Source organism: Anolis carolinensis, chromosome 4, assembly GCF_035594765.1.
Source record: "Anolis carolinensis isolate JA03-04 chromosome 4, rAnoCar3.1.pri, whole genome shotgun sequence".
NCBI classification, from domain to species: domain Eukaryota; kingdom Metazoa; phylum Chordata; class Lepidosauria; order Squamata; family Dactyloidae; genus Anolis; species Anolis carolinensis.
The window spans coordinates 6586080-6599066 of record NC_085844.1 but is presented as its reverse complement, the minus strand read 5'-3'; the positions used below and the strand labels follow the sequence as shown (position 1 = coordinate 6599066).

At 42.7% G+C, this 12987-nt stretch overlaps 1 protein-coding gene across 6 annotated transcripts in view; it reads left to right on the top strand.

The window, feature by feature from the left end:
- adgrb1 (adhesion G protein-coupled receptor B1) overlaps positions 1-12987 on the top strand; it is a 447596-nt gene that overhangs the window by 312140 nt on the left and 122469 nt on the right. For all 6 annotated transcript variants that reach the window (XM_062979947.1, XM_062979946.1, XM_062979949.1 and 3 more), the window contains exon 18: positions 11568-11745. In XM_062979947.1, coding sequence (XP_062836017.1) covers positions 11568-11745 — 178 coding nt within the window. The remainder of the gene's footprint in view (positions 1-11567; positions 11746-12987) is intronic.

Genomic DNA, 12987 nt, shown 5'->3' with positions numbered 1-12987 from the left:
GTTCACTAATGCACTATTGTCACATAACACAGTACAGTAGAGTCTCACTTATCCAACACTCGCTTATCCAACATTCTGGATTATCCAACGCATTTTTGTAGTCAATGTTTTCAATATATCGTGATATTTTGGTGCTAAATTCATAAATACAGTAATTACTACATAGCATTACTATGTATTGAACTACTTTTTCTGCCATATTTGTTGTCTAACATGATGTTTTGGTGCTTCATTTGTAAAATCATAACCTAATTTGATGTTTAATAGGGTTTTCCTTAATGCCTCCTTATTATCCAACATATTCGCTTATCCAACATTCTGCCGGCCCGTTTATGTTGGATAAGTGAGACTCTACTGTAAATGTAAAATTACATTCAACTTCCTTCCCATATGATCTCAGACATTTTTAAAAAAAATATATGATGTTAAAATATGAATTTTGAAAGAAAAAATGGTTATAGAGTTGAAAACCAGGCTTATTTTTGGCAGAAGCACAGAATCTTAGGATAGCTTCCTTCCAGTTTGTGGATTAGGACTGGAAGTGTAAATCACCATGGTTCATTAAAAATTACAAATGGAACAAAATCTACAAGCTTCACTAGTTTGGAAGCCAAGGTCTTCTGAAAGCTAGTCTATAGGGGTCAAAAGCTCCATATTCATGGTAAATGAAATGTTGAATGTCTTAATGATGGACAGTAATTTCCAATTATTTTCCTGGTATTTTGGTGGCTTTTAACCAACATTTCCCTGCTTTAGGAAAGTTGGGAGATACTCAAGAGTTTACAAAAAGCTATGGATTATCTGGCGGCACAGTGTGTTAAAGCGCTGAGCTGCTGAATTTGTGGACCAAAAGGTCCCAGGTTCAAATCCCAGAGCGGAATGAGCGCCCGCTGTTAGCCCCAGCTCCTGCCAACCTAGCAGTTCGAAAATATGCCAATGTGAGTAGGCAATCAATAGGTACCGCTCCGGCAGGAAGGTAACGGCACTCCATGCAGTCATGCCAGCCACATGACCTTGGAGATGTCTATGGACAACGCTTAGAAATGGAGATGAGCACCAATCTTCAGAGTTGGGCATGACTGGACTTTACATCAGGGGAAACCTTTACCTTTACCTATAGATTATCTAGGTGATTGCTCATCTCAGTGTCTGCACTTCACCACCTTTAACTAGCCATGGACCATTTGAATGCCTGCCCATCATCTCTCATGTCTGCGACATCAGAACAGGGCATTCATGTGACCATCAAGAAGGAAGGGAAATCTAAACCCTCCTTCTTGCATATCGTGTGACAACTAAAAATCCAGATGGAGTTCCATGGCTAGCTAAAGCAGGCCCTGCAACATGAAGGGTGAGGTGATATCCCATTGAAGTTGATGTGGCCCCAGACTGTCTGGTCAGTTGCCTTAGATTCAATACTTAAGTGCTGAATCTAGGGCTGTTCCAGGTCAGATCTACAACACAGTAACCTGTTTAGGTCAGATCTACAACAGATTACCCTTAAGGTCCTCATTATAAAGCCCCGGTGAAGTGCCCTACTTCGCCAAGCTTTCACGAAGAAAGAGGAAACCCTGGAGCAAATCTGTCACCCCACATACAGCTTCCTCTTTTTGAAAAGCATCCCCATTCCAGGGAAACTGGAGCCAGCACAACACGGGAAGCCTCCCATGGTGGGGTAGAAGCATCCAGCGATCTGTTGGAATCTACCAGCGTGTGTCTTGGTGCTTTTCTTTGGAAGACGGACCCACAGCACAACTGGGAGAAGAGAACCCGACAATTTGCGCTTGCTTCCTCTCCCTGGGAATATTCGAATTGGTTCTCTCTCTCTCTCCTCCCTCCATGTTGCTGTAGGTAAGAGCTATAGAGAGTAGGTGATTTGGTACAAATTGTCGGGTTCTCTTCTTCCAGTTCTGCTGTGGGTCTGTCTTCCAAAGAAAAGCACCAAGACACACGCTGGTAGATTCCAACAGATTTGTATTGTACTGAATGCCAGAACCTTCTTTTGGCCCACATATATAGGGGCTCCCACATACCAGAGGGTAATTGATGTTTTATGGCCGGCCTGCTTTATGGCTGGCATCTGTTCCTTGTCAGCCAACCAGAGATGTCAAGGATTGGAGAACATGACACCTATACTGGAAGTCACATGATGTCCAGTATCAGCCTCCATCCCCAGCTAATGTGAAAGCATCCTAGGACACTAACATTACCCCATCTGATTAAGCCGTTAGTCTCAATTCCATTTTCGCTCTGATCCTAAAAATTGCTATCCATGGTGCTGGCTCCTATTTCCAAAATCTATTGGCTCTTTCAGGATTTGAACTAAAACCCACAATGATTTGATGTCCTCCTGAAAGGCAAACCACCAGGTGCCATTTTATGCAAGAGAAATCCACCTAGCTTTGAGATGCAGCTCAAACAAGCCAGAGATAGTACAAAGCCTCTCCATGCTCTAAACAGCTTGAATATTCAGCATCCTCCTTGATGTTGTGCAGTTAAAAAAACCTGCCTGAGCCTTGCAAATCCTTTCCATTTTCATGTGGCCCAGTGCTTTTCAATCTAACCGGGCAGCTTGCTTTTCCTCGGGGTGTGAAAGGAGGCTTGAAAACTGCCAAGGCTGCAAGTGGAAATTGCTTTGGGGAATTCTGTGGAGGCGAATTAACTTGGACTCCTTCTCCTGTGCTCTGAATTAGTAATCGACCTGGCAGATGGATCCCAGCCAGATAGTTGACTGACCTCCAAGCAGAGGAGGGAGAGAGAAGACCCCAGCAGAGCAGAGCGCTTTCACTTCTGAGTTGAAGTTGTTCCACTCAAGTTGAGAGAAGCCTTTACTTTTTTCCATCCCCAGAGTATAAGAGGCGCTGACACTTACTACAACAGGTTGACCCAGAAAATGTATCCAATGAAAGTTGGACCGGTTACTATTGCAGGGAAAGAACTGAGTCTACTGGCAAAGAATACTTAAGGAAGTTTGCCTTTATGAACTAGTATGAACTAGTCATCGCTGTACCACCTAACTGGGATGGCTGGGATTCAATCATCCCAGGTCTTTGGGTAGAATTCTGGCCTAAAACCAACCAACAGATTTGCCAATTATTTTAGTTTTGAAGCAAAATGCATTCAGAATTTTGTTCAATGGCACAAAATACTATGGCTAAGATCCTGCATCCAGGAATGAGAACATAATGTTACACTCCTGGAGTTGTGTAACAGTTGTGACATACTTCCTGATTAATTGGGTTTGTGGCAGTGGACTTTATCATAACTAATTGCAGGTACGAAATGGAAAAGAAAAGCACAGGACTGTATATTTTGGCTATTGTAGATTTGCGTGAAGCCCAAAGGAGTGTATCGATGGCAAAACAGATAGGTTAGGATAGAAATTGCAGGCAGAAGAAAAAAATTATTTGGGTTGTTGTGAGTTTTCCGAGCTGTCTGTCCACGTTCCAGAAGCATTCTCTCCTGATGTTTTGCTCACATCTATGGCAGGCATCCTCAGAGGTTGTGAGGTCTGTTGGAAACTAGGCAAGTGGGGTTTATATATCTGTGGAATGTCCAGGGTGGGAGAAAGAACTCTTGTCTGTTTAAGGCAAGCGTGAATGTTGTAATTTGATACCTTGATTATCATTTAATGGCCTTTCAGCTTCAAAGCCTGGGGGAATCCTTTGTTGGGAGATGTTAGCTGGCCCTTTGTTTGTTGTAGAATATTTTACAGTGGGTAAACAGAGTGTTGATGTACACACACAGTTACACAACAATTGTGCATGAGTACACTATGCAACTGAATGCAGAAACAGATGTGAAATACATGAATATAGTGCTCAAAGCACGTGTTCAATGCATAGTGACATCACGGGTGCAATGGCCTTTCACATTCAACTTTGCTTCTGCCACCTTCGCTTGATTACAGACATAGCGTCATGGCAAAAGGATTACAATCGTATGCATAAGGGAACTAAGATTTGTAAAAGTCACTAACAGGATGCCAGCCAGAACTTTGCACACACACACACATAGAGTACATGTTTATGGATTTAACTTTTGCTGATTTTTTTCATGGGTGTCCTCTCTGAAAATTGTGGGTGGGTAGTATAATCTACTTCAGGTGTTCTTCACCTTTCTTTTTGTGTATGGCAATAGGGAGATATCTGGCCCCATCTCTCTGAGCTGCTTCTTTCCTCATGGGGAAAGCAAAATATCAGAAGGATCTCTAGGCACCCTTTAGCTTCCAAATGACCTTCTTAATGGGTCCAGTTCTGGACACCACAATTCAAGAAGGATATTGGCAAGCTAAAACATACCCAAAGAAGAACCTCCAAAATGATCAAAGGTTTGTAAACCAAGCCCTACAAGGATCAGTTTAGGGCATTTGTCATGTTCAGCTTGGAGGAAAAAAGCTGAGCTGGGACATGGGAGCCATGTTTAAATATCTGAAGGGATGTCACATTGATGAGGGGCCAAGCTTGTTTTCTGCTGCTCTGGAGACATGGAGCAATGGATGCAAAGTGCAAAAAAGAGAATCAAACCTAAACATTAGGAAGAACTTCCTGACAGTAAAAACCCTTTAGCAGTTGGATATGCTGCCTCAAAGTGTGTTGGACTCTCCTTCTCTGGAGGTTTTAAGCAGCAGCTAAATGGTCATCTGTCAGGGGTGCTTTGATTGTGTGGTTCTGCACAGCAGGAGGTTGGACTGGATGATCTTTGTCTATGATTCTAAGAAGTTATTCTTTGCTTAGAGGCAAAGTACCTTGATTTTTTAAGGCTTTCTCATGTCAGAGAGTCTCCATGCAAAAGATCTCATTTTTAGACGTTGCTTTCTTTGTGAGAAAACTGAGCAGAGATGAGACTGGGTACTCCTTTGCTTCCACATTCAGGAAAACACAACGGCTCCAGAATAGGGCTAGAACTCTTTGTTCATGCTAAAATATGAGCAGGTAGAGATATAGCTGACTGCTAATAGCACTGGGGGGAAATCTGTAGCTAGAAACTAAATACTTTGGTATTTTAGTGCAGTATTAAGCTCAAGTGATGACTTTTTGACAACAAGGCACAGTTGCACAGACTGGCTCTCATAAACACCCCTTATCATGTTTATTTTAACCTCAACCTCTGCCCTACACACCCTCCAATCCTACTTGTTTATGGTGATATTCTAACTAACTAGAAGTATGAGGCAGAAGCTTAAAAAGCCAACAAGATTTTAGGCCACGTTGAGAGGACTCTCAAGATTGAGGGGAGTCACAGACCTATTCTGATTTGTTCAGACTTCACCTGCATTAACATTGTCTCCAGTTTTGGGCACCATAAGTCAAGAAAGATATTGACAAACCAGAAAGTGCCTATCGTCTACCCAGAAGTCCTTGTTTCTCAGTTCATGAATAGGGGATGTATATACAGCACAATTCACTTTTGTTTCTACACTCTTCTTCATTTTGTCTCCATGTAATATTTCTAAAGCAATTAGGACTGACAACTAGGCTTCAAGGACTGGCTTTAACAAATCACCCTTTCTCTCTCCTGAGCTCTTGTCCTTGGTTCATTACTCATGACTTGAGCTGAGTCTCTCTCACTCCATTATCCATGTCTCTTCTTATGTCTTCAGCCTGTGGGTAGATCTTTGGTATTCTATGTGCTCGGGATCTTTCCTGCCTGCTTTTACAGAAAGACTGCTGTATTTGGTTCCCTCCAGGGAGGATGAAACGTTAAGTTACTGCAATGCTAGAAATTAAGGATGGAAGGGAAATCCTTTTTTAGGGGGCATCGTCGGTTTGCTCTCTGGAGGTATCCCCTACCTTTCCATAGGGCTCACCTTCCTCCCCATAGGTCTCACCTCCTTGACCATATATTGGCCAGTGGAGACTGGGAGATGGTTGAGAAACATCTGGATATGTGACTATAATAAGATGCATGGCAAGAACGTAATGTTCTAGGATCAAGGAGAGTATCATGAGTGGTCCTGGAAGATGTCCGGCTATAGTCTCATAGTCAGACATCTTTCAACCAAACCTTTTCTCCACTGGCCAATACAAGGGGGAGGGCTGGCCATTGTGTGAATGAAGAAAGGCATACCAAACTCTACCAGTACCCCACACTTAAAAAATCCAACTTTCCCACACAGATAACTTCAACAGGCTTAGCCATTTCTTGACCACATACCCCATAAAACAGTGGTTCTCAACCTGTGGGTCCCCAGATGTTTTGGCCTACAAATCCCACAAATCCCAGCCAGTTTACCAGCTGTTAGGATTTCTGGGAGGTGAAGCCCAAAACATCTGGGGACCCACAGGTTGAGAACCACTATCATATTTATTTATTTATTTACAGTATTTATATTCCGCACTTCTCACCCTGAAGGGGACTCAGGGCGGATTACAATGAACACATATATGGCAAACATTCAATGCCAACAGACAAACAACATATATAGACAGACACAGAGGCATTTAACTTTTTTTTCCAGCTTCACTATTCCGGCCACAGGGGGAGCTGTTGCTTCACTGTCCAGTAGTGGCATAAAATATCCCACAAGTATTTATCATAAAATATCCCACAAGTCTTGGCAGTAGCAGGCATGAAAAGGTTCTTCATAGACAAGTCCAAGTGGGAGATGTTCTCTGGTGGTAGATAATATGGCCTAAATCGTACATAGAACAGAGTCACTGAGTGCTGAGTCAATATACAGTAGAGTCTCACTTAGCCAACACTCACTTATCCAACATTCTGGATTATCCAACGCATTTTTGTAGTCAATGTTTTCAATACATCTTTATATTTTGGTACTAAATTCGTAACTACAGTAATTACTACATAGCATTACTGCATATTGAACTACTTTTTCTGTCAAATTTGTTGTATAACATGATGTTTTGGTGCTTATTTTATAAAATCATAATGTAATTTGATGTTTAATAGACTTGTCCTTAATCCCTCCTTATTATCCAACAAATTCGCTTATCCAACGTTTTGCCGACCTGTTTATGTTGGATAAGTGAGACTCTACTGTATACTTAAATCCAATGATTCAATGGAAAACAAACTCTGACTGGGACTATCAATAAGATTAATAAGGTTAACTTATCTCCAGTAGTATGGAAGCACTTGAAGTTTCATTTGTGTACCAGCTCCCACATATCAGAATAAAAGTTTCTTGCTGAAACCTGCCCAGATGTTGAGCTTTTTAGAGGTAAAACAGCCAGCAGCCAATTTATTCCAGGCCAGTGGTTCCCAAACCTTTGTTTTTAAGGTGTTTTGGACTTCAAATCTCAGAAGCCCCAACCAATTTGGACAACAATTAAGAATTATGAGAGCTGAAGGCCAAAACATCTGGAGAACCAACCTTTGGGGACCACTCATCCAGAAGTTAATGAAACTATTCAAGGCAGTGGACTGTAAATCCCAAAGAGGTTCAATGCCTTGGATCGGTCAACTAATCACTTTACTAATATCCCATTTCCACCCATGCCCCCAAATGAGAGTCAAAGTAGTTGCCTTCACAAATAGAATAAAGCACATTGGATTCAATGCTTCCACAGCTTGAAATGCAGCAAGAGCCATTGGCTACAGCAGAGGGAAATTTGCCTATGGAAACCTTTTCCCAACAAGGCTTATATTGGCCCAAATTTCTTTTACTACCAAGCAAAGGCATTATATTTGATTACATTGATTTAGGACTTTTAAATTGTTTCTTTGTTCTGCCTACGTATAGCTCATTTTGCTTTTTTATTCATTTCCCCCCTTTTATTACATAACATTTACCTTATTTCAAGTTATGCTGGAAGTCTCTAAATGAACAGTAAGGCATTAATTGAAATGGATAGGTGAGCAATGGCATGCCTTTTTCTCTGGTTAGTTGTAAAAAATTGTGGGGTGGGATACTTTTCCAGGAAATGGAGTTATGACTCAAAGAGGGTTTCATTTCGGAAGAAAACATCAGTGACATTGGGCCATGAGCCATGTAGAATAAACTCTTTTTATGCAAGAGAAAGGAAAGGGATTAAGGATCCATGTGTTTTCAGTGCCCTTATAGAAACACGACAACCAGAATGTGGATAACTTCCCATTATATCTGGATATGGCATTCACCAATAGACACAGTAGTTCTGCAAATGAAAATGTGCTATAGCCAATATACAGCTGTCTTATGGGAAAGATTGTGGGGTAGGATACTTTTCCAGGAAATGGAGTTATGGCTCAAAGAGGGTTTCATTTCGGAATCATATGATTCTATGATTCTAAATTGGTCTTTTCATAATAGGATAATCAGAGAGGGAACTTTTGAGTGAGGAGGTTTATCAGTGTTGGGGACAGAAACCAAATGCTATTTCATGCAGCATGCCTGCTATCGCTATACATCTCCTATTCCATCTCTCTCCCCCCCCCCCCACCCCCATCACCACCAAAAAAAACTTGAAATCAAACTAAAAATAATGCATGTGGATTTGAAGGTTTAGAAACCATTAAGAGAAAGACAATAATAATGTTTATAGAATAAAGTCATTGAAAAACTTTGAATGTATTTTCCTGCATGGAAGCTTTTGGACTAGATGGCCCTTGTGGTCTCGTCCAGTGCTGTGATTCTGTGATTCTAAATGCTCCTTTAAAAACCAAGCCAAATCAAATCATAAAAGCCATGAAATAAAAGGAATAGCACTTTAAGCAGCACTTTGAACTTTTCTTGTATGGCAGAGGGTTGGACTAGATGGCTCATGTGGTCTCTTCCAACTATTATTCTATGGTTATATGATTAAGAAAAGCTTTAACCCTAACCCTTTCCCTTAGGAAACAATAATATGTCTAAAGAAAGGTGACCAAAATGGTCAAAGGTCAGGAAACCATGGATCTTTTTGAAGCATAGTTTAAAGAGCTGGAGATGTTTAATTTGGAGAAGAGAAGGTAGTGAGAAGATATGTGAGCCATGTTTAAATATTTGAAAGGTTGTCCTCTTGCTTGTTTTCTGATGCTCCAGAAACTAAGGGCACATCTACACTGACCATGTAGCTCAGGATTAAACCAGCAGTGATTTCTTTGTGCAGATGAATACATGTGAAGTCCTGGAACTGGTTTGACGGTGCTCATATGTATCGCAGAGGCTGACCTCAAACTGGTTCCAGAATCCACATGATCCATGGTTTCATTGTTATAGAGGAATCAAGTTTTCTTTTATCATCTGCATGTGTGAATTATTGAAACACTCAATAATTCACACATGTGCCATTGAAACACTGCACTGTCCAGTTGCCTTCAGACCACATACGTGGTCAGTGTAGCTACGCCCAGGGACACAAAGTAATAGATTCAAGCTTCAGGAAAAGAGATTTGACTCAAACATTAGGACGAACTTCCTGCTGGTTTGAACTATTCATCAGTGGTCTATGTTACCTTGAAGTGTGGTGGAGTCTCCATCTTGACGGGTTTTTTAATGGAGACTGGATCTGGACCTGGATCTGTCATTAGGGCTTGGATTGTGTATTCTTGCATGGGGTGGACTTGATGCCCTTTAACAATTTAATAATTCTTTGATTTGAAAGCTCAGACAGACTGGCATGAGAAGATCCACTCCATCAGGTTGCCTGGACATCAGTTGTATTGAGGCTTACAGATCATCACAGTGTTTTGAACTGTTAGATGTGTCACACACTTTTTAAAAATGTGTCCACCAGTTAGTGAAGTGTGTGAATGAGGCTAGCACACAGACATAGGTCAAGGAGATAGATGCATCCTTCTTTTCTACCAGACACCAAAGGCCAGCTTCATCTTAAGGGGAAATACAGGGATCTTCTTTATTTTTCCATGCAAAATGTAGTGCCAAGCATGGAAGAGATGTGGGTGTGTCAGCAGCTGTTGATGTGGGTGTGAGCATGAGACGGTTGTGTTTCTGTTTGCTTGAGAAAGCCATAGCTGTGGGTGAGGTGTGGAGAGCACTTGTTTGTGGCAAGGCCAATGTGTTAGTGTTGGGGCGTTGTGACATTAAGAGCGAGCGTCTCTGGGAAAACACTCAGAGCCTGGCATGCGCTGTTGCTGTTGTTGCCAAAACAGAAAGTGAGGGGTGTTTTGCTGTGTGCGCGTGCATATTATCTTAGTGTCAGCAAAGGTCTGTGTCAGCAGGATGAGTTGTTGTCTGTGGCACTTATGAAGAAGACCAAGTGGGATTACTGGAGAGAGATGCATCCCTGGAGAAGCAAGCTCTGAGAATACCAGAGAGATGCTCCAGGTGTGTGCAAAGGTAGAGTCCATACGTGCTGCACATGGGTACCTTGTGCATGAGCACACACATGTGCTGTCTTTGAGAAGCCTGGGTTTTCCTCTTCCACCTTGCTCCCTGGATGCATTGATGGTGGGACTTTTGCTAACCAAGTTTTGTGAGTGGGATGTTTACTAACCAAAGGAGATGTTCTGAGACCCTCAGCTAGAGTTTTGTGAGTGGGACCTTTTACTAATCAAAGGAGATGTTCTGAGATCTTCAACTAGAGTTTTGTGAGTGGGACGTTTACTAACCAAAGGAGATGTTCTGAGACCTTCAGCTAGAGTTTTGTGAGTGGGATGTTTACTAATCAAAGGAGATGTTCTGAGACCCTCAACTAGAGTTTTGTGAGTGGGACGTTTACTAACCAAAGGAGATGTTCTGAGACCCTCAGCTTGAGTTTTGTGAGTGGGACGTTTACTAACCAAAGGAGATGTTCTGAGACCCTCAGCTAGAGTTTTGTGAGTGGGATGTTTACTAATCAAAGGAGATGTTCTGAGACCCTCAACTAGAGTTTTGTGAGTGGGACCTTTACTAACCAAAGGAGATGTTTTGAGACCTTCAGCTAGAGTTTTGTGAGTGGGACCTTTACTAACCAAAGGAGATGTTTTGAGACCTTCAACTAGAGTTTTGTGAGTGGGACGTTTACTAACCAAAGGAGTTGTTCTGAGAACCTCAACTAGAGTTTTGTAAGTGGGACCTTTTACTAACCAAAGGAGATATTTTGAGACCCTCAACTAGAGTTTTGTGAGTGGGACCTTTACTAACCAAAGGAGATGTTCTGAGACCCTCAGCTAGAGTATTGTGAGTGGGACCTTTCTAACCAAAGGAGATGTTTTGAGACCCTCAACTAGAGTTTTGTGAATGGGACGTTTACTAACCAAAGGAGATGTTCTGAGAACCTCAGCTAGAGTTTTATGGAAGAAACCTGATGAGAAGGTGGTTGGAGCTTTATAATGAGGGAGCTGGGGTAGAGGAGAAGACAGTTTTGTGGTCTATGTGGTAAAAGTCTCCATGGGTCACACCAGTTATGAGATGAAACCGCAGGACATGAGGCATAATGATGACACCCCAGGTGTGTTGAAAGCATTGTGTGTAACTAAATGAATATCATACTTGGGGGGAGTGGGCCATGTGTGTCTTGGGGAGGGAGCTGGTTGGTATTGTGCTGTGTTTATTCCCTGGCAATTTGTTGGTGATGCTTGTTTTCTTCTCTCCCTCCTGTCTTTCTCTCCCTCTTCTCTCTCCCTGTGTGTATATGCCTCTCTCCCTCTGTCTCTCTTTGCTCTCTCTGCACCGTAATTCCCCCTCCTCCCTCCTTTCACAGACCCTCCTCCTCCACCACCATCACCTCCTCCTCCTCCTCCTCCTCCTTCTCCTCGTCTCAGCTTGGTGCCTGGTCCTGGCGTGGCTGCCGAACAGTCCCGGTCGATCCTTTCCGAACTAAATGCCTCTGTGACAGAATCTCTACCTTCGCCATCTTAGCCCAGCTCAGTGCTGAAATGGTAAGTGCTGCCAACAGAGCGTCCGGACAAGAGATGGAACAAACCCTTGGCGTATGTCGAGGAGGTGGAGAGAGAGAGAAAGAGAAAGAGAGGGAGAGAGAGAGAGAAAGCACAGGGAAATGGTCCAGCACTTGACATTTCAGTGCGACAGGAGATAGATATATCCAGACTGGGTGTGTGTGGCAATGCATGTGTGTATACGTGTGTGTGTGCATGGCAAGGATGATAGGTAGTCAGTCAACCATTGTGCACATATCTATCCATCTCCATATAGAGGCTAATAAGCACCATCATCATCGAGGAATTTACATGTTGCGAAGCTGTGACCTAAATAATAAAGGAGAAAGAAATCAATCAGACCACTGAGATATCACAGTGGAGATTTGCAACAATTGCTCGGATGTTCGTTCCTCGGTGCCACATTCTGACCCCTTCCCGACTAGATGTCAAATATAGTTTGGCTAGGAAAGACGGAGAAGTGGACAGCTCCCCTTGTTTTGATTGCATTTTGGGTTCAGGCCTCAGGCGGTGGATTTGTGTGAAGGGGAGGGTGGAAAGAAGGGGCCGGGCTCCTTACCTACTCCATCCCTCTCCAGGATCTTGCTGGGGCTTTAACTCTTTATTGGCAGCCGGCTCCTTGGTCTCAAATCTCTCTCTGAGCAGCCTTTGTGAGTCTTGGCTGCTGGTGTTTTGTCTCCAGGGATTGTTGATGCTTCCTTGACCTGTCTCAAAACGGAGCGAAAGGGCCATGATCTCTCCAGAAGGGGAAATCAACCAAATACAAAAGTGGGACCATGCCGTCCTTTGCCAACATAGAGAGACTCTGGTTATTTTGGGGTCAACAGTGATGATAGGCAAGTGGATAGTTTGGAATATATGGGTTTGTATGTGGGAAGGAAGGAGAGGCTGGGAAGAAAGGAAGAAGGGAGGAAAGGAGGAAGCAAGCAATTGGGTAGGGAGGTGGACTGAGTTTGTTGTCGAAGGCTTTCATGGCCAGGATCACAGGGTTGTTGCATGTCTTTTGGGCTGTGTGGCCATGTTCCAGAAGTATTCTCTCCTGACGTTTTGCCCACATCTATGGCAGGCATCCTCAGAGGTTGTGAGGCATGGATAAACTAGGCAAGGAAGGTAAATACAGTAGAGTCTCACTTACCCAACGTTCCGGATTATCCAACGCATTTTTGTAGTCAATGTTTTCAAAACATCATGATATTTTGGTGCTAAATTCATAAATACAGTAAT